This window comes from Candoia aspera, chromosome 2 (genome assembly GCF_035149785.1).
Source record: "Candoia aspera isolate rCanAsp1 chromosome 2, rCanAsp1.hap2, whole genome shotgun sequence".
Classification (NCBI taxonomy): domain Eukaryota; kingdom Metazoa; phylum Chordata; class Lepidosauria; order Squamata; family Boidae; genus Candoia; species Candoia aspera.
In genome coordinates, this window is record NC_086154.1 from 100,641,581 (window position 1) to 100,665,464 (window position 23,884).

General features: G+C 42.0%; 1 protein-coding gene across 1 annotated transcript; it reads left to right on the forward strand.

The window, feature by feature from the left end:
- The first annotated feature begins 10,766 nt into the window (after positions 1-10,766).
- TMEM238L (transmembrane protein 238 like) lies at positions 10,767-23,165 on the forward strand. The gene is made up of 2 exons (XM_063296497.1): positions 10,767-11,335; positions 22,643-23,165. The coding sequence occupies exon 1, from the start codon at positions 10,817-10,819 to the stop codon at positions 11,300-11,302; it is 486 nt and encodes a 161-aa protein (XP_063152567.1). The 5' UTR covers positions 10,767-10,816; the 3' UTR covers positions 11,303-11,335; positions 22,643-23,165.
- The last annotated feature ends 719 nt before the right edge of the window (positions 23,166-23,884 follow it).

The window sequence follows — 23,884 nt, forward strand, 5'->3', positions numbered from 1 at the left end:
TAGGCTCCCCATCCAAGTGCTAATTGTATTTGGCCCATCTTTTCCCAAAATCCACCGCTTTGGATTTGGACTTGTTAACATTCAAAAAGTTTGCAGCACAGTAAGCACCAAATTTCCCCATCAATCTTCTCAGGCCTACTTGGGAATGTGCCATCAAAACCATGTCATCTGCATACAAGAGGATGTTGATATGTCTGCTGAGGATCTTTGGCATGTGAACATCCATAGAACGGAGGAATCCTGGGATGTTGTTAACATAGAGATTAAGCAACATCGAGGCCAAGATACATCCTTGTCTGACACCTTTGTGGATGGAGTCAGTGAATAGTTATGAATACACATAGAATTGGTCTACAGGGGTCCCCAAACTCTTCAGTTCACCAACCCCTTCATGAAGTTTCAGATTGTTCACTGACACCCAAACATTTATTATATGAAAATAATTTAATAAATACTACTTTACTAGTACTAGTACTATGAATAATAATAACAGCAGCAGCAGCAGCAATACAAATAGTCCTTGTTTAGTGACCATTTGCAGTTAGGATGTTGATGAAAAAGTAACTTTATAACCAATCCTTACATTTATGACCTTTGCAGGTCTGTAAAGCAAAGGAAAGCTGAAGTAAGATCACAAGCACAGTTGCAATTTCACTTAGTGACTGCTTTGCTTAATGACCAAGTTGTCTCTGTCCCAATTGTGGTCACTAAACAAGGACTACCTGTAATGTATAGTCCCATCAACTCCTGGGGATCAATACTGACCACTTTGGAGAACCGTGGTCTATAGTATATATAAACTGCTGTACAACGTGTAATAGCCTCAACCTGGCACGTCTGTTCCATGAAATCCCATCCCGTAGCCAAGACTGTACACAAGACTTTATACATGGAGAATGGGAACTGTCTATGCGGCATTGGCAGAATAATCATGGGGTGACAGCCAAACAGAGAAATGCAGAATCCACATTCTGACTCTCCTTTCATTCTGTGGAAGACTGATGTACCTTAACAGAAATGTTTCAGTTAAGCCTACAGAGGTGCTTGGCAGGAAACAGCCAACACTTGACTGAACTTTGTGCCAACCTAATGGACTTCAGACAGTGAGTCAGCTGCCAAGTTCCTGATGTCAGCACAAGGGCACTGAAGTCAGGATTATTTCAATATATGATTACGACGGCAAGATTACTATATGCACAGAGATGGAAAGATTCAACACTACCCACTATGGAAGAACGGTTGGTGAAGATGACGGAACTTGCTGAGATGGCCAGATTGACTTCCTTGATTAGAGAAAAGGCACTATCGACATTTACTGATGACTGGAAACCTCTTATGGACTTCCATGAAAAAAATGAACTTGTGATTTATGGTTTTGATAATTAGATAGGATAGATTATAGAAACAAAAGTAATATGATGTAACTTTAGAGAGAGAGGTTAAAATATATTTGTACTTATAACTGCTGTGAAGAATATCGGAAGCCACTTGTTTATATCTTTTTTCTTTCTTTTCATTTTTCTTCAACTTTTTTTCTTTTCTTGCACTTTTTTCTTTTTCTTTGATTTCTTTCTTTTTCTTTCTTTTCTCTACTTTATATTAGTTTGTGTTAGTTTTTATCTTCTTGTTTAAAAGTTTCAATAAAAATATGATTACGGCAGCTCAATGTGTCTTTCCTCATCTCATCCCAGATGTGCCAAATTTGTATATAAACTTTAAAAACAGTAATATATTGGGTATATGGTTGCATGCTTCAGTGAATCATCTGAGAGAGGACTCTGCTGCATATCTGTATGGTGAATCTTACCCCCTTTTAGCTCTCACTTGACCTATAGATGGTTGTGTATTATTTTGGTTTTATGTCTTTTCTTTGGGGTTGTGGGGGGGGGCTTCCTCACTGCTCTGAATTAAATCTCTTTCCACTTGGTGTACAACTTTGCCTTTGATTCAGCTTGAAACAAAGGAAATTTAAAGGTGCTTTCCTTACCTACGTAGCACCCTACAGAATACCCAGGATGTCTAGCCACCCTGAGAAATCTGAGGATGGTTAGTACTTTTGTGGGAGAATGCCATCAGGAAATCCTAGTGCTGTTTGCTGGACTGGAAAGTCAAAAAGTCTTTCCAGTAAAATTCAGTGACAAACTACTGTTGTCAAGAAAACCACATAAATGTCTCCAAGTAGTCACCAGGCATCAAACTTCACTGGAAGTGTCTCTACAGTACACAGATTGGAGGGAGGGGGGGTCAAATAGGAAGAACTTGAAAGTTTGGTGTAGCGGTTAAGGCACTGGGCTAAAAACTGGGACACTGTGAGTTCTAGTCCCGCCTTGGGCACAAAGCCAGCTGGGTGGTCTTGGGCCAGTCACTCTCTCTCATATACCGTACATACACACACACACACACACAGTCACACACATACCCAAGTGGTGGGTGGGGCCAAACTCATGATTAGAATGCAAGAACTGAAGGATGTAATTTATTTAAAAGGAGTAAGCTAGACAAAAGGAGAAGTGGGATGGCATTATACAGATGTATTGAAATCTAGGATTTGAGTACAAGGGCCCAGTTTAGTGTATTTGGGTAAGAACATAAAGAAAGAAAAAAGCAAATATGGGGGGTATGCTATAGACCAGACAGATTTAAATAATGCCCATCTGGACCAGATTACAGAGCTTTCAGGGAGAAGAAACACGGTAATAAAGAGAGAGTTTAATTACCCAGACATCTGTTGGAGAACTAATTTGGCCAAAACTTCAAGATCCCTAAAATTTTATTTTCCTAGAAGGTTGAAGATGAGTCAAGGCAACTGACACTCTCAGATCTAATCCTAATAATAAAAAGTTGGTTTATGAGGTAAAAGCAGTGGAACTTTGAAAGACCAAATTACCTTGGGGTTCTAAATTCAAAGTTGTATGTGCACACTAAATTTCAGGAAAACCAATTTCAACAAGGTCAGAGAAGTTCTAGAGATCCCATGCATTGAAATCCTCACATCAAAATGAGTGCAGAAGGGTTGGGAACATCTCAGAACTATGATCCTGGAAGTACCATTGCACAGTTTTACATGAACAGCTTAAGAAACCATACCTAGGAGCTTTAAACTGAGCTAAGAATTAAAAGTGACATGTATAAGAATGGAAGATAGGTACAACCACCAAGAAGGTGTATTAGCAAAGGTAAAAAGGCTAAAGCACAAGAAGAACTTACATTTGCAAGTAAATGTACCTAAAAGTAACAAAAAGGGATTTTTAGCTTTGCCAGTACAAAAGAAAGAAAAAGGAAGTTGTGGGCCTGCTGCTAGGAGGCTAGGATAGTAACAGGAAACCAGGAGAGACAGAATGCCTCAACTCCTACTTTGCTTTGGCCCTTTTCCCAAAGGGAAATTGTGTTCAAATGGATCTGAGCAGAATAATAAAAAAGGGAATGGCAACCAAAGACAAATGAAGGGATGGTTAAGTTGCACCTGGCTACCATGAATGAGTTTTGGGCTCATGCACACAGATACTTTGCCATGCTTTCCTCCCATCCAGGAGCCAGGAGGAAATGTAAGCATAAATTGGGCTGCTCCCTCCTCTAGCATGCCCCTAATGCACATTGGGAGTGGTGCTGTCCCTACAGCCCCTCAGCATGACACTGTGAGAGCAGCAATTAGTGGTTTTCCCTGGCTGAAATTTGAAGGTCACCAGCCATGGAGAAAACTGCCACCAGTAACTGTACAACAGGTATGCTGGGATGGTGCTTGTAAGTCCAGACATTCTATCCATCCATTCTTTTTCTATTTTCCCCCCAAAGGGAAAATGACCACAAGATGGCAGCAAAGAGTTCATCTCTCTTCACTGCAATAGTGGTTACCAGGATTTGTGCACCTTCAGACACTTCTTGGAGCTGCAGTTCAAGAAAGTAGAGTTGGTGCATGTGCGAGAGGGTGCAGCTGTGGGGAGCTGTTGGGTATATCCACATATTTATTTTCCAAATGCAGTAGAACAGTTGACTATTGACCACTAGGTTGCAGCTAAGAGTGAGAACTTTTGTCCCTCTTGACTTCCATCTTCCAGTTGTCCAGATTTGTGCAGCTTAAGTGCAGCCTTGGGATAAATGTTATTGAAAAGATGTAGTTTGAGAAAACACTTTAGAAATTCTTGTGTCAAATCACAGCATAGATACAGCTCTGAACATCCAAAAGAGCAGGAGAAGGAAAAAATGTGGCTTTGTGCTGAAGCCGTATCTGTACCAGCTTACTTTCTACAATGGAGTGAACATATAACTAATAATAACATTCTCTATGGACACAAAGTGAGGAGCCAGAGGTTGTCTGAGATCAGTGGTCACTGGGAATGGAATTCCATGCCATGAAGACTACCCATGCACCAGAGCAAAGTCCTTTCCGCTATTCTTTCAATTACATCTGTTTATAGCCGGGGATGGGCTAGTTAACTTCATGGCTTTATACTCTCTAGGAACACTGGCTGACCAACTCACTTTCAAAAGAGTGGCTGCCGACATGAGGTTCTAGTCTCCCTCACAGCTAAAATAGCAATGCAGAACAGATGCTAAACCCAGGGGCCAGATGAAGGGGACAGCCATACAGAGCTACCAGCCCAATTGTAGCCAAGCAGATCACTGTCCCCAAACATGTCACCTAGCCTCCTCCTCCTCCATGAACTATGGTGTATCTGGATGGAAGGTCTTCTTATCACATTATTTTCATGCCAGAACACTTGAAAAAGCTTTAGCCTGAGGTTCCGTTGTAAGCACATGACCTCAGCAAATAGTAAGTTGGGTGTCTTCACCTTATGGTAAGCAAGCCATATGAACAAGTCTAAGTAACCAAAACCACACCAATTATATTTTAAGACCTTTGAAGGAACTTGCTTTGAAGGAACCGGCCCCTTTCTGGGAACTTTGAGAAATCATGGAGAATGGTTCTATGACCAGACAAAAACAGTAGGGCAATTGCTGTTCTTATCATCTTCAACATGAGAAAAAAAGATGACCCAGGTAACTACCAATCAGTCAACTTGACATCAATACCAGGCAGAAGTTTGGAGCAGATTATTAAACTTGTCAATTTATGAGTGTTTAGAAAACAATGCACAGCTTGGCAGGAACCAGCATACATCGAGTTTATGAACAATAAATCATGCCAAACCAAACTGATCTCCTTTTTTTGACAGGGTGACCAATTTAGTTTATTATGGGAATGCTGTAGACATAGTGTACCTTTACTTCAGTGAAGTACTTAACAGAGTCTCCCATGAGATTCTATAGACAAGATAACCAAAAAATGGGCTGGCTTTGCTACCATTCAATGGATATAGAGCTAGTTGAACAATTCAAGCTGGAGGAAGATGTCAAGTGGAACCCCAAAGGACTCCATTCAAGTCCCAGTGCTGTTCAATGTCTTTATAAATGACTTGGATGAGGGATTAGAACATAATACCAGATCTGCAGATGACACAATGATGAGGGGGACAGTATACATGTTACAGAGGATAGAATAAAGATTCAGGAGGATCTTTACAAGCTTGACCACTGGGTAAAAACTAGCAAGATGAATTTCCACAAAGACAAATGCTAAGTCCAATATCTGGATAGGAAAAAAAAATCAAAAGCATCAGTATAGGATGTGGGGGGGAGGGGGGAACAATACTGAACAGCAGCACATGCAAAAACAACGTAGTACCCTAATGGATCACAGGCTGAATAGGAGCCAACAGTGTCACGCCACTGCAGAAAAAGCAAAGGCAGTCTTAGGCTCCATCAACAGAAGGATGGTCTAATGATCAAGGGAAGTCATCCTGCCTCTCTGTTCTGCTTTGGTCAGACTTCATCTAGAATACTGTCTTCAATTCTGGGCACCACATTTCAGGAAGGGCACCCACAAACTGAAGCTTGTCCTGAGGAGAGTAAGATAGTAAAGAGCCTCAGAAGAAAATCTGACAAGGAATGGTTTTGAGGTATTGGGTATGTGTAACCTGAAGAACAGAGGACAGTGGGGATGACAAGATCACTCTTTTACATAGAAGATGCTTCAGAGCTGTTCAGAGTTGTTCCAGAAGACAGGAAAGAAGACAGGACTGGAAACAATGAGTTTAAAATACAAGGAAGTACATTTCAAGAAAAATGTCCTAATTAATTGCTGTTCAACAGTAGAACAAATTGCCTCAGGAGGTGATGGACTCTCCTGTGTGGATATTCTTAAACAGAGGTTAAGTAGGGATGCTGCATGAGTAGAACTCTGAACTCTGAACTGGGGAGAAGGTTGGACTAGATGATCTCCAAGGTCACTTCCAACCTGTACATTTTCAGATTTCATAAGTCTTTACTTTTTTACATTTTTGAAAGACAAAGGTTAGGGATGGCTGGTTTAAATGAAAGATCTTGCTGAGTTACAGTCCCAAATTCAACAGTTGCCAAAGTGACTAATGGCCTTGGTCATTCAAAGTAAGTTTAAGAGCCCCAGAAAAGCTTGTTCTTCACGTTTTCCTGCTAAATGCTTGAGGCTTTCTGGATGAAACTAGGCGAGGTGAAAATGCTTGATGGGAGGTCTGTGGGAATGTTTGGCTGTGTCTCACAAACTAGTCCCAGACACACACTTCTGTGAAAGGTTCAGTCAGAGAAACATGCTACAGCAGGAGAAGGGACCAGTTTTCAGCTAACAGCAAATGTAGAAGCAGCTTCTCCACCTCTTCTTGGCTCACTAAAACTGCTACTGCAAAACCATCAGCAAGTCAGCAACTGGAAGCTTCTCTATCCTGATGGAACCTAACCTGCTTTGTAGGCCCAAGAGCTCAGAGATGTAGCTTGTCAACTAACACTTCTCTTGACTTGTCTGTTTGCACACAAGACTCTTCTGTCTGGAATTCAACAAAGAATGTCTCCTGAGCAGGATTTCTCTCAGGCTTCCTTGGGCTATCCAGTGAGAGTCAGTCTTCACCAAGCAGAAATAAATACTACTGAAGATATTTTTATCTGCTAGGAAAGTTCATAAAGTACAAAGGTAAGGGGTAATTCCCTATCAGCATATTACAGTAATGGGTAATCTACTTTGCATTTTGTTAAATACAAAGTTATATAATGCTTGTAAATGAATCAGCTCATTGATGTACAGCAATCTGCTGCAACTATACTTTTTTTTTTATGAATAGATGCTCCAGGACCTCAAATTAATCAGCCCCACTTTAGCCTAACGTATTGTGTGAACTTAGCCCATGTGGTTAGTGTCTGGCTCATTGTATTACACAAACCCACAGTTAAGCATGGGTAAATGTGTCCTGTTAATTCAACAGCCCATGTTTTGCCTTCCTATTCCAAGAAAATGAACAAAAGTATTCCTTCTTTTCCTTATAATCATATGTAGGTAGTTCTATTACCACATCAGCAAAGACTAGAAAATGTTGGAGTTTAGGGCTAAAATTCCATTAGGGCATTAATTATATCATTGCAATTAAAGCCTCTAGTTTTAAAAGTTTAAAAATAATTCCGAAGTGGGGAAGGAATCCAAAGTGAAGGAATGGAACCCACCCCACTCCCACAGTGGTAGAAATGTAATTAACTTCCCATTGGCAACAAAAAATCAGGAGGAGTCTGGTAGAGTCTGTTCCGACTAGCACATGTTACAGAAAGGCATAAGTTTTCGTGAGCTCACTTCATCAGATGCATAGAATAGGATTTAAAGGGGGAGGGAGGGAGGGGAAGACAGATTGGTTACACGGATGCAGATTACATATGAGACAGATTAACAGTACCTTACCAATTAACGATTGTTATACATTAAAAAAACCCATTGTGTTTGCCTGAAAGCTTTTGATGTATGTGAGTTCAGCAATCTTTTGCTCATTGATTGAGTTAAAGTCCCATTTTTCCAAGGGCTCTGGTACTGCTCTGCCCTTGTTTCGAGTCCTGATGTCAAACTTGTGCCCATTAATTCTTTTGCATAAAGGTTGCCCCATTTGTCCTATGTAAAATCCAGAGGGGCATTGCTGGCTGGTGATGGCATATATCACATTAAAGGAAGAACATGTCAAGTTGCCTCTAACCCTGCTTGTGTACTTGTCGGGGCCCATAATGGTACTGTTGGTGTAGATGTGGGGCAAGGTAGACATCTGAGTTTATTGCGGAGTCTGGTTTCCACATTCGTTTCATTGTCCTGTTGTTTCTGATTGCTTGTGAGAATCTGCTTCAGGTTGGATGGCTGTCTGTATGCAAATATAGGCCTGCCACCCAATGCCTGAGAAAGCGTGGTTAGGGTCAGGGCCGCAACTAGGGGGGGGCAAGCGGGGCATGTGCCCCGGGTGCCCCGCTGGGGGGGTGCTAAATGGCTGTGGAATCCATGCTTGCCCGGGGTGACACAGACCCTAGTTGCAGCCCTGGTTAGGGTGTCATTGTCTAGGATGGGCTGTGGCTTATTCATGATGCATTTGAGTGGTTTAAGCTTTGGATTTTTGTCACCATAGACCAACACAGACACTAACACCAATTCCTCCTCCATTGACAGCAATAGAAACTTCTCACTTTAAGGTAAATAGCAAACTCAGAGAAGAGCGATTTTTACTGAGATCAGCCTAAGATGAATGGAAAGAGCTATGTTCTTCTCTGTAACTCACTGCTGAATATTAAATTAATGGTTTTACTGTTAGCTGGCCTTCAGTTATGGACAGGCCACAGCCAGTTTCAAACAGAAATACAAAAATGAGTAAAAAAAAATCTCAGAATTGAATTAAAGTGAATTAATTACCCATCAACCTCTTTTGATCTGACTCATAAGGAGGATGGTTAAAGAATGACAAAGGGATGATTTTCATGACCATTTGGCTGACCATTTATGTGTCGCCTGAGGGAGTTTAATCTCTGATGGCCGTTGTTAGCACTGAACCAGGATGGCAGCTATTCACCTAATTAGCATGAAGTACAATAAAGGTGTGACCTTGTGTCTCTGGCCCAGGCAATGAGTAAATGAGGTGTGAACCAACTGATGAGTTCTGAGGGGAGGTATGTAAAATATAGTGGGAAAGACTCATTAAGCAGCCCAGGCAGTCATACTCGAGAGCTACACAAAATGCCAAAAGTGTGGATTGCTTCATTATTCTTCTCTTCCTGACCACCTTCTCTTCACTTTCAATAGGCTATAAGGTAAAAGAAATTACAGACTCAGTTCACACTCATCATTGTGCCTTATTGGATCAGAGGCATCTAGTTTTAGGTCCTTATTTTCGGAGAGAGAGAGGAGGAAAGACAGAACCTGGAGTGTGCATAGCCATCCCTTATTTTAACCAACCACATCTGAGGGAATAAACCAAAATGGATGGGTCATAGGACACGATCAGCCAAAATCAAGAAAACCACATGTTAGCTTAGCGTGATATATGAATCCAGCCACACACACAATCTCATTATCTGAGTCTGGATCAACCACTGTGTTTCAGCCCCATCTTAGGGCTAATATAAGGATCACATGATTAATACTCCATCCATGCTACCAGTATTCTTTTTAAAAAATCATATGAGCAATCCTAACCCTAAATCCAATCTAATTCAACATCCTATTCCAAGAAGCTCATAGTTGGGGTATGAGGGCAATTCCAAGTACTTCTCATTCAATAAACAGGGCTGGAAGTGTCTGTAACAAGAACCAAACAATGAGCAAAAGGGACCTGCAAGAACTCCTTTTGACTTGTTAAGTCGTTAATCTTATTCTCTGGGAATTACCATCAACATCATCATCCTTCCTTCGAAGATACAACCTTTCCAAAGTGTTACTTCAATAATAACAGAATAAATACTCTTTAAAATCACCACTGCAATTTCTGGGAGTTGATAGTTATGGTCCAGTGAGGAGAAAGTCCAGCTGTGGAAGCTCTGACATGGACTTGGCCTGCCTACCTTCCAGGATCCTTCCTACAGAGCAGTGGCCCTTAGCAGAGGGAGGAGGTGCCTAGTGAGCAGCCCTAAGGGATGTTCTGTCCTCCTTTCGCTCTTCTCATGGATCCGGTCCTCAGAATAGTTGGGGGCCATCATTATTGCAAACCTCTTCAAAGGCATCTCAGTTAGCATCTTCTGGCCACGTTATGGCATGACCAAAGCACAGGATGAAGAAATGCTTCGTTGAGTCTAGCCTGGTTTCTAGCCAACCACTCTCACCAGGTGGCCCCAACTTTCCAAGATGCTGTCCTGATGGACTTTGCTTGCACTAAGCAAAGGGGATTATAGGAGTTGAAGTCCAGTACCCGTGAAGGGCATTAACTTAGGGAAGACTGCTCAAATCTCCAGGCACAGGGGAAGAGTTCTTTCTTTCTTTCTTTCTGATTTCTCCACAACATGGACAAAAACCCCTCTATTATGTCCTCTTTACGATTCCCCTCCGATTTCCTAACTGTTTCTGGATGTTAGAGACAGGTGAGCTCCACTCAGCTTGACAAGAGTTTTCGTATCTCTTTTGGCTCTTCCACCCTCTCTCCCTCGGAGACGGGATTAGCAGGTCTGTAGTATCCTAACTGTTGCGACACCGCCACAGGCTCGTAAAAAGGCAGTGACGAACGGTAGTACTGTTACTGAAGTAAAGGCGGGATAGAAATCTGGTAGACTGTGACTGACTGTGGAAGCAATCCGTGCTAGGGCCCGCAACTTCTCTCAGAGCGGGGTGGTTGGTCTTGCTCCGCGAACCGAGGGGAGCGCGTTCGAGGGGCGCTTGGGCTTCGTCTCACTACTGTACGGGCAGATGAAGGGGCGTGGCCTTCCGTTCGCACCTGAAGGGGCGTGGCGGAAGACGTTGGCTATAGTCTGCCAGCCGGGTTGCGGATGATCCGCCGGGACCAGCATGGCCCGCAATTGCTGTGGGCGCTGCGTGGTCTTCCTGGTCGCCGCGCTGGTGCTGGACGCGGCTGGGCTGGCCTTGCTGCTGGCGGGCGGCGTGGGGAGACCGTCTCGGGACGGGCACTCCTTTGAAGATTTCTTAATGCTGACCGGGGGGCTCCTGATCTTCCTGTCGCTGCTTTGCTGGTTGTTCTGGTATTCGGGGAACCTGCGCGGGGTGCCGGCCGAAGAACTGCCGCTCGGGGCGCACGCTGGTTTCCCCGAACCCCGCAGCCACGCCAACTTCCTGCGCTTAGCGGCCAAGCTGTCCGAGCGCCTCTCCCAGCGCCGCCGGCCGGCGCCTGCGCCCTCCTTGCTCTCTGCCTTTGGGCCCCCAGCGCAGACCCAGAAAACTCCAGCCTCGTTCCGCCCCGACGGGCCCCTGGAACTCGGCCGCCTCCGCACAGCGGTGCCTCTTAGCCCTGGGGCAATAGAGGAGCGACTGGTGTAAAGCATCGCCTTTGGGACCGGGAAAAAAAACCAGGTAACCCTCGCGACTCTCCCCGCCCTCCCCCACAACTGCCTGGAGAGGGCCAGAGGTGAGATCCACTAGACTTCAGCCTTGCCCTTCCCGGCGTGCGTGCGGTGCCTTTTGTTCTCACCATGCGAGCATCTCCGCCAACTTTAAGAGGCTTGGGCTCAAGGGATGCACCTTCAGCTGCTGGGACTTAATAGAGTGTCTTTGCTGATGGCCCTGCTCCCACTCCCAGGCCAGCACAGTTGAGGAGTTTGGCCCTTACTGTTTCAACTTCGCAGGGCTAAAGTTGAACTCAGATCAGTACTCTAAGTGTCTTGAGCGTGGGCAGTTCTTTTCCCTCCAACGAATGCTGCTTTCTCGTTGTCTCTTTTAAATTATTAGAAGGATACAGGAGGGGGAAGACAACTGGGGATGAGCAAACGAGCTAGAAGGAGTCAAAAGGGAACGACAGATGTTTGTAATACGGCTTGTTCGGTTTTGATCTAGGGCCTTTTCCCACTTGCAACTTGCTGTAGCATGAACATGCCCCCACAATTTCTTTTTTCTTTTATGGTCTGATGATGTTATATCTCGTCCTGAACTCCCACTGGAGGCAGCCTGAAGTCATTCGTAGTTATTCTGATGTTAAAAGTGTTTTCCCTTTCAATAGGCAACAGGCTGCATCTGCTCTGATGGGCTTCACCCACTATTAAGTTGGGGGTGAAGTCTGATGATTCTAATGTGTAGAATCAGTCCAGCACCTGTTAGCCAAGTTAATGCAGGCAAGCCCCCCACCCCACCCCACCCCACCCCAATCTGGCCTTTTGCTTTGGGGAGTGGGAGGGAGAGTGCTTCCTTCAAACTGGGTTCTGCCCTGTATCCTTCAAATCTCCAAGCGTTTCCAGCTCAGAAACCTAGAGCAGCTGTCCAGCAGTGGTGGCAGGGGATCCATGCGTGTTTAAGTGGGAGAGGAGGAGACTGTTCTTTGCTGCTTCGCCCGTTAATTTCCCCTGTGCCTCCCAGCTGTTCAGGCTGCTTTCAAAATCAGGTTTTGTACTAGTCCCAGAAAACAGTATTTCCTCTGAATGCACATGTGCAAAATATGTGTGCAAAAGAGATGGCTAAACTCATCATCTAGCCATCTGTCGGAACTTGCCTCAGCCCCGTCCCTTATTAAAGAGAGTGATTACTGAGTGTTTTCAGGCTGGTTGTTGGTGTCGGGGGGGGGAGGGGGGGAGGGGGGAGGGGGGGAAAACAGAAATTCACCAATTGACTTGGACACAGTAAATAAGGACTGCACCGTTTGCCAGTATTGTGCGTATGGCAGGGAGAGGGATTGCCAGTAAGTCAGCCAAAAATTCTGCTGACTCAAGAACTGGTGGATAGCATTTCAGCTGAGCCAGGAAGAAGAGTCCGTAGTGTGATGTGTGAACCCAGTATTCAGTTCAAGCATAACACACACAGCCTTAACACTGTTCCTGTTCTACTTTGATTCTTAAAGCTGTAAAACTTCTGGGTGCAAAAGTTATTGGGTGGCTTTTTTGTCTAGCTTTAAACCATTTGAAAGGTCAGTAGTCCTGGACACAACAGGACTCTTGAATATCTGGGGGGGGGGGGGGGTTGTAGAGCCTCAGTTGTTTTGCACTTTGTAATGACATTTCTGCTGTTCCTAATACTGCACCGTGCTGCTTCTCCTTTTTCCAAACCAGTGAGAATTGCTATTTTTAAAAAACTTTGTTAACCTGGGGAGCACACAAGGGATCCCAATAGACTCAAAAGAAGTAATGGATGGGATTGAGAGTAGGGGATGGAGGTAGGAGCTAGCACTGAGTAAAAGAACGCTGGTCCTCTGCTGTAATAAGCAATGTTCTAGGGTCTGCTGATTAGGCTTTGTTCCTGCTAGTTCGTGTTTTCTCTGGCACTGTACATTTTGCCCACAAGTATCATTGGCACTGCTCCCAAGGAAGGATCACTTCTGAGAAGTGAATGCATCTCTCATCCTGCCTATGAAAGTTTCCGTTGCCCCTGGGAAGAAAGCGCAAAGCTCGTTCAGCTGTGTGTTGCGAATTGAGGGCCCGTTTTCCTGTTTCCATACAACTCTGCTGCGACTTGCCTGTTCCCCAGTTGCGTGTTGATTGGTGTGATGGAGATCACACTTGGCTTAATGTGACGTTCCCTGTAAGCAGCTGACCTGTTAATAACCTTTAGTCTTCTGGAACTATTCTTTAACCTCAAAACATGAGTAGTCCTGGGGTCAGATGAAGGGAATCTTGCACCTGAACTAGGAAAAGTAAAAATGATTTATACAACCCTGTTTTGAATCTAATCATTGATTATGGATAATTCTGGACTTCTGGGGAAGAATGGCGAACTGAAGACAGCTCTGCTAAAGTGAAGCCAATGACCACAGCGGAATGAAGAGCCGGCAAGTAGACCAGCTCTTCGTAATTCCTCTCCAGACAAGGAAAGGACTTGGGATCACCCACAAATGCTCCATACAGTTGCTCCTCATGAGGAGACCACAAGACAACAGTCTCTGGTGGGTTTAGCGCTCTGGAGATGAGGGAATCGCTATCTTGCTCAAACCACGGTCAGTGCCTTCAAAAGGACACTGGGTTCACATACTTCCTTTTCTAATCATTTTCAGAGATTGCTTGTTAACTGCTTTTCAGCTATTAGGAACTTTTGGGTCAACAGGTTTTACATCACTGGATGAGTTTCCTTCAATCCTTAGCAAAAGAGATTTTAAATACAAGTTCTAAGGACTTTAAAAAAATGGGGGAGAGGGGATAAACAGCAAAAGGGTGATTAGAACTTTGATTTTGGAAAGTTACAAATGGACTAAGGATCCAGATGGATTTGAAATAAGATTTTGGAATTAATTATAAGATTCCTTCCTGTGGGAAAATGCTTTTGTTTTGAACTCTCTTTACAAAAAACATGATGAAATGAGACTTTGAAGGTTGGACACTAGAAGGAACCAGACTGAACTAAAGTTTACAATTAAAGGAGAAGAACACTTAAATTTGACTTACTAATACAGAATGAAACAAAATATTTTAACATAGGAAATACTGAAGGATATTTTTTGAACAATGGACCCAGAAGTTAACTTTAAGAGTGTCTCCTCTATAGGTTGGCTGTGTTTAAAGGATGTTAAGAAAGAGGAACAAGTTTTACCTGACAAGATTGAGACTGATCTGAAAGTGGATTTAAAAATGACAGGCTACAAGAATAACATGGAAAAAGATGCTACACTGGACATACAAAAGAAATTGGCTGATGCCTTAATAATTAAAAGGGATATGCAAATAAACCAAGAGAGTGACAAAATGGACTTGTTAAAGGTTTGAAGAATTTTGTGAGAAGGGACAAAGAAAAAACGAAAAGAAATCAAGTTCTAGGACATTGTTTTTATATAATTTTTACAAGAAATTTAGTAGATTTCAGACAAAGATAAAAAGTACAGAAAGACAAAAAGCTACAAAGAGAAAAAAACTGAAGTGTGGAAACACAAGAGAATTTTAAAAAAAAGTTATAAAAAGAGGTGACTTCTGACTTTTAACAGCAAGGATATACAACAATCTTCCACAATCAATCCCTTACTTTATATTAAACCAAAATCACATTATTTCTATAAATCATTCCATTGGCACAATATAAAAATCACTAAATACAATTGCTCCCTCCCCTTATGTTAAAAGAAGAAATATACATATACATATACATATATATATACTGTATATACTGTGTGTATGTATGTGTGTATGTGTATGTATGTGTTTGTATATATATATATAAATATATGCCTCCTAATCAACTTCCCACCCCAAAGATAACATTTATTTAATTTCCTTCCTACTACTAATCTATACATTCCTGTCTACTATAATAAAGATCAAACTAAAAAAACATAAATTGTCTGCCATTGTAATTAATAATACAACAATTATAATAATCTTGATCATATTAAACCCAAAGCCAAACATTTATTTCTTTTTTTATACCTTAATAATCTTAATCCAAATCATTAAAGATAAATGAAATTAACCAGACCCTAAAAGCAATCCGGATAAATATTCTTAAACCCTTACCCCACTTCAAAATAAACCAGAGTATTTACATATCCCCACAATGTGCAGAGCTTTTTTCATAAAGAAATTGAACAGCCCAACTGCCCCCCTCAAAAACTCTGACTTCTCTTCAGGAAACCTCCCATACATAATAACCCCTTCTTTTCCATTGCGTTCCATCAGAAGATCAGTTTCACTTGTGGCTTGCAACTCGCACTCTCCCTTTAATTTCTTCAACTCAACTGTCCAGTCTTCATCGAGCATTTCAACAGAAGCCCCAATCTCACTGTTAGAAGAAACATTTCCATTGCTGTTAAATTCTTCAATTTCATCTACAACATCCCCAACCAGATGACACATTTTAAACTTCATGTTTTCCACAATATCCTCAATGCCTTGCATAAGAGCTTGGCAGGAATCAGAAAGCATCTGTTTAAAGTTTCAAAGGAAGTCAGAAGAAGTCTGATTGAAATCTTCCATGTCTCACGCAGTAGATTATGGCACCCCCTAGGTACTTAACCAGCGAAAGTGGAAGATAATAGAAAAATTCCAGAATGTGTTTACACAAATGAGAGTAAGATAACAGACAATTCCCCAGGAAAAGTAGCAGCAGAAAGTTGAAAGTTCAAAACAGCAGATTCAACATGTAGGGGAATGCTAATATCTTTAAATTTAGTACAAAAATAATAACAGGGAGACAATTACGTACTCTCAATCCTCCTTAGTATTTGGATGGAAAGCAAAGTCCAAAACTTTAAAAAAAATAAAAAATTAATCACAAAAATAATGATAAGCACCAAAAGAACTGGTTTCTCCTTGCTGTAGAAAGCCTCTCTTAGGGTACACATATTTAAAAGAAAAATAAATTGGGTGATTTAGAAATAGGGTGGCTGGTCTTAATGTCCTTTTAAGGCTAGAGTGAGGCTTGGAAATGTTGACATCCCAGCCTCCCGGCCGCTTGTACCAGTCCATCATGAACGCTGTTTGCAATCTTCTGGCTTCAAGCAGCTGCATGGAGGACAGATGGGGTGATTCCAAGTGTTTTCCTTTCTCCGGAAAAATGCTCCTGGGCTTCAAGAAAAACCTGCCTGAACCTGAAAAAATTGCCGCATTATCAGTTCTGCCCATGGAGCCCGCAGGCACAGCTGTTCAGACTGCCATGCCCCCACCGGAAGCCAAGACTGTTTTTATATACATTTTTATTAAAGATTTCTTTTAAAAAGAAGATTAAAAACTAATACAAACTAATATAGTGGTATTTCTCAACTTATAATCACAATAGGGACCAGAAAATTCATCATTAAGTGGTGCAGTTGTTAAGTGAGCAACTTCCATCATCTTCACCAGCTATTCCTCCATTGTGGGTAGTGCCAACTTTCCATCTTTGTGCATACAATAATCTTGCTGCAGTTATCATGTACAAAAATAAAATTCCATGACTTTTTTCCAACTCTTGTCCAAAGTTCTAGGACATTATTTGAAGGGACTAAAGATCAAGATTGTTAAAAGTAAAAAGAAGGAATAAAAAGTTGGTTTATATGATCAGGGTTAAAATAGATGTGTTATCTCTGGTAACCCTGAATAGACTTTTGCTGATCAGGACTGAAATGACAAGGTTTTAAGGATTTGTTTATAGATAAGAAATGGGCTGGGGGAAGAAGAGATCATTTGTTGTATTTTAAGAGAAGGTGATAAGTATAAAATAAAATTGTTTATACTTGTGATGAAGGGGGAAGTAATTTCTTTATATATTTCTCTTCTTTACTATATTCTTTTTTTCTTTTCTATTTTCCTATTTTTTCTTTTCTGCACTTTCTAGTTTTTCTTTTTCTTCTTTTCTTTTTCTTAGTTTGTATTTTTATCTTTGTAACTGTGATTTTTAAATCGCTATTTTAAAAAATGGTGGATAATTCTCATCTCTTTATTTTGAATTGCATAGAATCTGCAGAATGCAGTTGTGTTATAACAATGCTTGGAATATAGGCTCTTTTGATGGGGGTTGGGGTGGAATGCTGGAAGCAAAGAATGCAGAAATCCCTAATCAATCATCTTTAGGGAACTCTAGGAGTAGGACATATTGTTTACCTTCCTTTTTTTCTTTCTTATATTTGTTCTTCACACAGCGATGAAATAAAATGAAAGGTCTAGGGCTGTGTGAATCATTTCCATGTGGTATATATATATACAGATAACTTTCTCTTGTCAAGTTCCACCCCAGAGATAGAGCGTAACATGTTTTGTAAGGGAGTCTGTTTGCTGTCTGAGGTTTGCTGCTCCCAAGGCTTGTGGAGAATTGTGGCCTCCCTTTTTTTTCTCTCCCCCCCCCCCCCCCCGCCACCTGCTTGCTACAAGAGAATTAAAGGCATTACATTTTCTTCACAGTCTGAGGGATTTATTCCCTTTCCTGTGTACCTTATATACTCTTTCTCTATGGTATAATTTCAGAATTAATAGCAACACCAAAAGTAGCTACTAACTACAGTGATCCTGAAGCCATTATTCAAGGATCAAGCGGTCTGTGACTTTTCAGCCCTCGCTAAGCAAGACCATTGCATTCAGTATCTTACGGATAATTTAATTTATTCAATTTAGGCACCACCTGATTCCAGACTGACTCTAGGTGGTATACAGTAAAACCAGATAGAAGAGAAAAATACAATACAATCATTATAAAAAAGAAATAAGAAAGGAATAAAGAACAGGAAAGTCTGACTAACAATACCCACACTGTCAAACAAATCCCACAGGGTCCTCAGCTACCCTAACTCTAGGCCTGGGAGAACTCCCAGGTCTTTAAGGCTTTGTGGAATGCTATCAAGGTGGGGGCCACACAGATTTCAGGGAGAACCTCATTCCAGAGAGTAGCGTTGTAGCAGAGAAAACACACTTCCTGGGTCCCAGTAGATGACACTCTTCAGTTGAAAGGACTCAGAGCACACAAACCCTGTTGGATTGATCTGGCCAGGGTGATACCACAGGAGATAGGCAGTCCCTTAAGTAACCAGGCCCTATGCCATATAGGTCAAAACCAGCACCTTGAATCACACACAGAAGCAAACGGGGACCCAGTGAAGCTCGTGAAGCAGGGTGTGACATGGGCATACCAAGGCATGCCCATCACTTCCCATGCCACTACATTCTGGACCAGTTGTAGCTTCTGGATGGTCTTCAAGGGCAGCCCCATGTTGAGTGCATTGCAGTAGTCAAGCCATAAGGTGACTAGAGCATGAGTGACTCTCTGAAGGGCCTCCCAATCTGTGAAAGAATACAATGGGCATACCAGATGTGCAAAAGTATTCCTGGCTTATAACTGCCACCTGCTCATTGAGCAGGAGCTGTGAGTCCAGTAAGACCCCTAGACTGTGCACCACTGGAAAATGTAGATTGACTGTAGACTGACCACCTTCTTAACAACCTTCCCTAAAAAGGGAAAGTTAAACACAGGATGATACTTACCTAAAAGCATTGGGCCCAAGCCTCTTGAAGAGGGGTACACCATGATTTCTTTCAAGGCTGGTGGCACCACCCCTTTCCTCATGCTGACACCATAGCGTGGACCTAACCTCAGGTCACCTCCATGTCCCAGGAGGGACCCGGGGCCAATAAACAGGTGGCTGAACTAATAGGAGAGAGAACTCTGTCCACTTCCTCAGGAGTCACCTGTTCAAACTCTTCCCAGATCACACCACAAAATCAGGCTCCAGGCACTTCAGCCAGACCTACCCAGTCAGTGTCCAAATTGGAGTGGATCTGAATGGCTTTATCTACCAGATAGCCTGAATTTTGCTCTCAGCAGCCCTGTAGATTATTGTGGGGTCCCTCCCTACCCAGCTGAGAACAGGTCACCTAAACATGGCTGCTGGATAGCTATTGGCAGATGAGATAAAGGTGGAGAAATATTGACATTTCACCACCCTTAGTGCCATGAGATAATCCCTAATATGGGCTCTCACCCATGTTTGATCAGACTTGCTCCACAAACTGTGATCCTGTGAGCCAGTGGCGCTCCAGGTGTCTCTTCTGGTGCTTCATGGAGCTCCTCAATAAACCAATGTCCACACAGGATCGGCACATGGGGGCAATACATTTCAAGGGCTAGGCCATTCCAGACAGCGACTAAAGCCTAGGCCAAGCCGCCCACCAAATCCTCAAGGAAAACCCCAAGCTTTCTCTGGAACTTCATTGGGTCTATCAATTGCTTGGGGTGGGCCAATCAAACAAGCCCTATTTCTGTGCAGGGAGGGGTGATTCCAGTGAGCCAGAGGGCAATCAGAGACTGATCTGCCAATGGAAACAGACTGATGTTAATGCTACAATCTTGACATTAAACATCTGTATTAAAGTCTTCTTACTGATTAGATCCATATTCTAAGGAAGACAGAATCTTTATTTTCTACTTAGAGGAAAAATACTGAAATAGTCCAGTCTGCCTTGATGTTTTACAGGTCAGTTGGACTACTACTTTCATCATCCCAGTAAGCTTATAATAGTTTTTGTTGTTGTAATCATCGTCTTTTTTGTCTACTCATAGTTTCTCAAAGGGCTGCTTGCAAAAGTCACCCAAAGTGTCATCAGGCCAAGGGATGAGTTCAGTTCTTTCCTGAAAGTCTTGAGAATGGGGCACGTGCTCTTTTGCAATAACAATCCACGTTTCCCCTCCTTTTGCTCCAAATCCACAAAGGGCAAGGGAGGAACTGCAAGTCACGCTTCCTTTACCATTTGGACAAACGTTTCAAGCCAGCCAGAGGCATGCTTCAGCAGACAATAATTGGTTGAGCTGCTGGTGCATGAAGGTCTGCTTTGTAACTCAGTGTAGCTGTGTCTTCTCCCTTAGCACCAGAATCAAATCCTACAAAGAAGTACCCTGTATAGTTGTATTTTTAGAGAAATAGAGCCATAATACAGCGGGCAAGAGGAACTGTGCACATTATAATGTCATTATGGTATGCTTAATATCAATTATGCACTCACACACTCACTTAACACGGAGTTGTGCTAGAATGCATGTGCTATAAATGCTAGAATGCATGTGCTATTTATTTATTTATTTATTATTTGTCATATTTTTATTACCGCCCATCTCCCTCACTTGGTCATATTTTTATTACTGCCCACTCCCCCACTACTTTTCCATAGACCCCCTTTGGTGCTGATCTGTTACCAAGCCTTTGGCCACCCCACCGATGTTCCATGCCACCTTTCCCCATTTGCTGCACTACCACCCTATTGCAGGCTGCAGTTACATTAGAGAATCAAAGCACTTAGACAGCACACTGTGTGGGACTGCTCTCCCTTGAGTACCAAACAACCCTTTCTCCCCCTTCTTTTGTGCACAAAGCTTCTTGCTTCAGTGTGCTGTTCCCCAGAGGTTCTGTAAGTGGTAACAAAAGACTGCTTCTGTCCAGACACCATGGCTCCAGGCCCCTATGTAAAAGGCTGCTGTCAAAATTATATGAATTTTCTTTGTATTGTCACCCCAAACTTTTTTCTCTGGCCATTTTTCTGTCCAAAACTGAAAGTGCTCCCTTCAACTAGATGATGAAGATTTTAGATTTGTACCATACTTTTCATCCCAAAACTCAAGGTAGATTCCATACTCTGTCCATTCTATCTGCAGAATCATAAGCCTGTGTGGTAGGTTGGGCTGACAGAGAGCGACTGACCCCAAGTCGATTTGCTGTGGGTGAGGGTCTCTTGAGTTCCAGTCCCACATTTTAACCGTTGGTCATGGAGCATCATGGTAGGAAAGTGCCTCCATCTTGCTTGCTTATTCTGCATTTTACTCTTCCCCCCCCCCCTGCCTTTATGGAGACACAGATTGATTCAAGTTGAATTTTACCTCTGTAAGATTGAGTTTGCCTTTAAAGAAGATAAAACCATTTGGCCAACCATTTTGCTTCTCTGTCTTTTTGGTGTTAAAGGTATTGTGAAGCATTAACAAAATAATGTGCAGTTGTAAAAGAATGAGACAGCAAGTCTTGCTTGGTATTATCTAGATTCTCTGCGGGAGGTAGAGATTTCCATCTATTGTAAATTATTCTTCAAGAAAGGGGCTGTTCTTGTTCATTACAGGATCATATTTATAATCAGAATTGGCCCTAGACATAGCATTCCCATTTATCTGGAGTAGTGAATTCAACTGGATTGAAAGTTGAATGTTATGCTAAGTCACCTCAGGGGAACAGACTAGTTTAGCGAGTGCAGGAAAACCTAGATAGCACACACAGCTCTGTCCAAGAAAGGAGAATTGTGTGTATGTTACTGGGGTGGGGGGGCATGTAATAGAAATAGCTGGTGGACTACCATTGCTTTCCTTCAACATCTGGCAACTGAGACAGTTGTTTCACTTGGTCTAATAATGGGGCCAACTCTGCCTATAATGTAGAGAACGTTAACAATTCTGGACCTCTACAACCTTTTCTCCCTTTTTTTCACCCAAACTCTTCTTACTTTCATGCTTTTTAAAAAAAAAAATGGGCCTATTGTTCCACCTATCTAAGAAATATTGGGAAAGTTTTTTCTTGGAGCTGAGCAGCATTTACATACAAAATGGTTCTTGAGTGAACTCCCTTTCAGCACAAGAAAGGTACACAAATACTGATAAGCTTTTTGCCAAGCTGATTGTCCAGTGAATTAAACTGCCCACTGAATTAAAGATTTTTAGTTTTAAACTCCTTGAGTGAGATAATAGCTGGGCTTGTTTTATGTCTGTTTCTGAGCCACTTTACAACTAACACAAAGTTTGAAAGTCACCCAGAATGGGCTTGGAGGAGCATAGTGAAACCAAGTTGCTTTTACCTCTTTGACGCAAAAGTCAACAGTGAAAGATGGTGTAAATATTTGAAATCTATTGCCCATCTGCTTATTTGTTGGAGTGGGGTAAAGTTCTCCAGTATGCATCATGAAACTTCTCTTCAGGGATTCAGCAGCTGACACCGGCTCTGGGTGGATACCACTCAAACCAGGCTAGAAAGCAAGAAAAACAAGCTGATCCTTGGGGTCCTCCTCTGCCTGCCTGCTGCAGCAACAGTGGAGGCACTGAACAGGGCAGCTGCGGTCTGCTCTGCACACACTGTTGGTCTTGCCTTGTAGTTAAAGTCAGAGTATGTGGCCTGCAAGGCCACGAATGGTCATTTACTAGACCTTGATCCAAGCTAATCCTCAGATTTTTTATGCGTCCTTATATTATATTATTATATATAATATATTATTATAAATTCTAAATGTTGACATGATGATAATGCTTTATTTTCCCTCCTAGGTCAGGTCTTCTATTTATGCTCCACATTGCCATTTACTGATGGAACATCCTGCCATGCCTCTCCTACTGGAAAAGCTTGGATCTTGGTGTGTTGGCCTTCTACCTGGCTTCGTCAGAGACTATTCCATCCAAATATTACAGTGTCGCCTCTTCTGTGTACTGTTCACACAGATACAGCTTTGGATGGCATGAAGAGTTGCTTGACCAATGGAGTCTGTTGCCTTAGGCTTTTGAGAGACTTCTAACGCTGAATTTTTGTGAAGGATTTTAATTGCCGCAGCTTGGCAATACTGCGTTCATTTTTGATAGCAGGCTCTGGTATTATGTTGTGCCCAAAGGGACTTGTCAAGACTGTGGCTGAACTGCATCTGTGGAACTATGCAAACAAAGTGGCCTTCCCTTTGGAGCTATCATCTCTCAAGACGTTGGGGTATGGCTAGATGATGCAAATGCACTTGTTTACAATTAAAGTGAAGAATGGGTAGAGTTTTTTTAATAATAAAATATTTTTATTTTTTTAAGATATAGTGTACTGTGGTTATTTGGACTGATATATTTGGGGGATAGTGGAATGGCTTTGGTACTGTGCTCTGTTGTGCCAGTGTTAAACCACAGATCACAGCAGGTTAATTGTCTTATCATTAATAACATTTCTAATATGACCAATGACTGGAATTTGCTAGGCTGTTGAAACAATTATTTTAAACAGTAAAAACAACAGAAACAATAAAATACATTAATAACTTTTATTCTCTGCTATCCTATTTATCAGTGCTACTATTCCAAGTGTAACACAGGCACTATAATAATACTTTTAAAAAACTGTAAAATGCCCAGGAGAAGATGTTCATCCTTTCTTGGTCTGGCCCTGGAAGAACCCCACAGGCAGTCAAGTCAAGCAGCTGTTATTCTCATTTTCCTAAAAAAAAAATTAAATGAAATCCCATCTTCAGTGCTGTTTGGCTTGAAAGGAATGTTTTTCCCACCTGCAAGACAAACAACCTTCTGGAGAACTTATTTTGATTGGGAAAAAACGATGAGGAAGTCCATGGTTAAACATCCCTTCCTCCTTACTTAAATTAAAGATATTAAAAATATTAATTTAATATTGACATATTAAATATGAAAAATTATATTAATAACCTAAAATAGATTATACATGTAATTCTTCAGCTTTACCTTTTAAATTGCATTTAAATAAATAGATCATACAATTCCTTTTCCAATGTGCTCTTTTTAGCA

Excerpts from the sequence above, each read along its gene's own strand:
- TMEM238L (XM_063296497.1), top strand. The coding sequence starts at position 10,817 with ATGGCCCGCAATTGCTGTGGGCGCTGCGTGGTCTTCCTGGTCGCCGCG.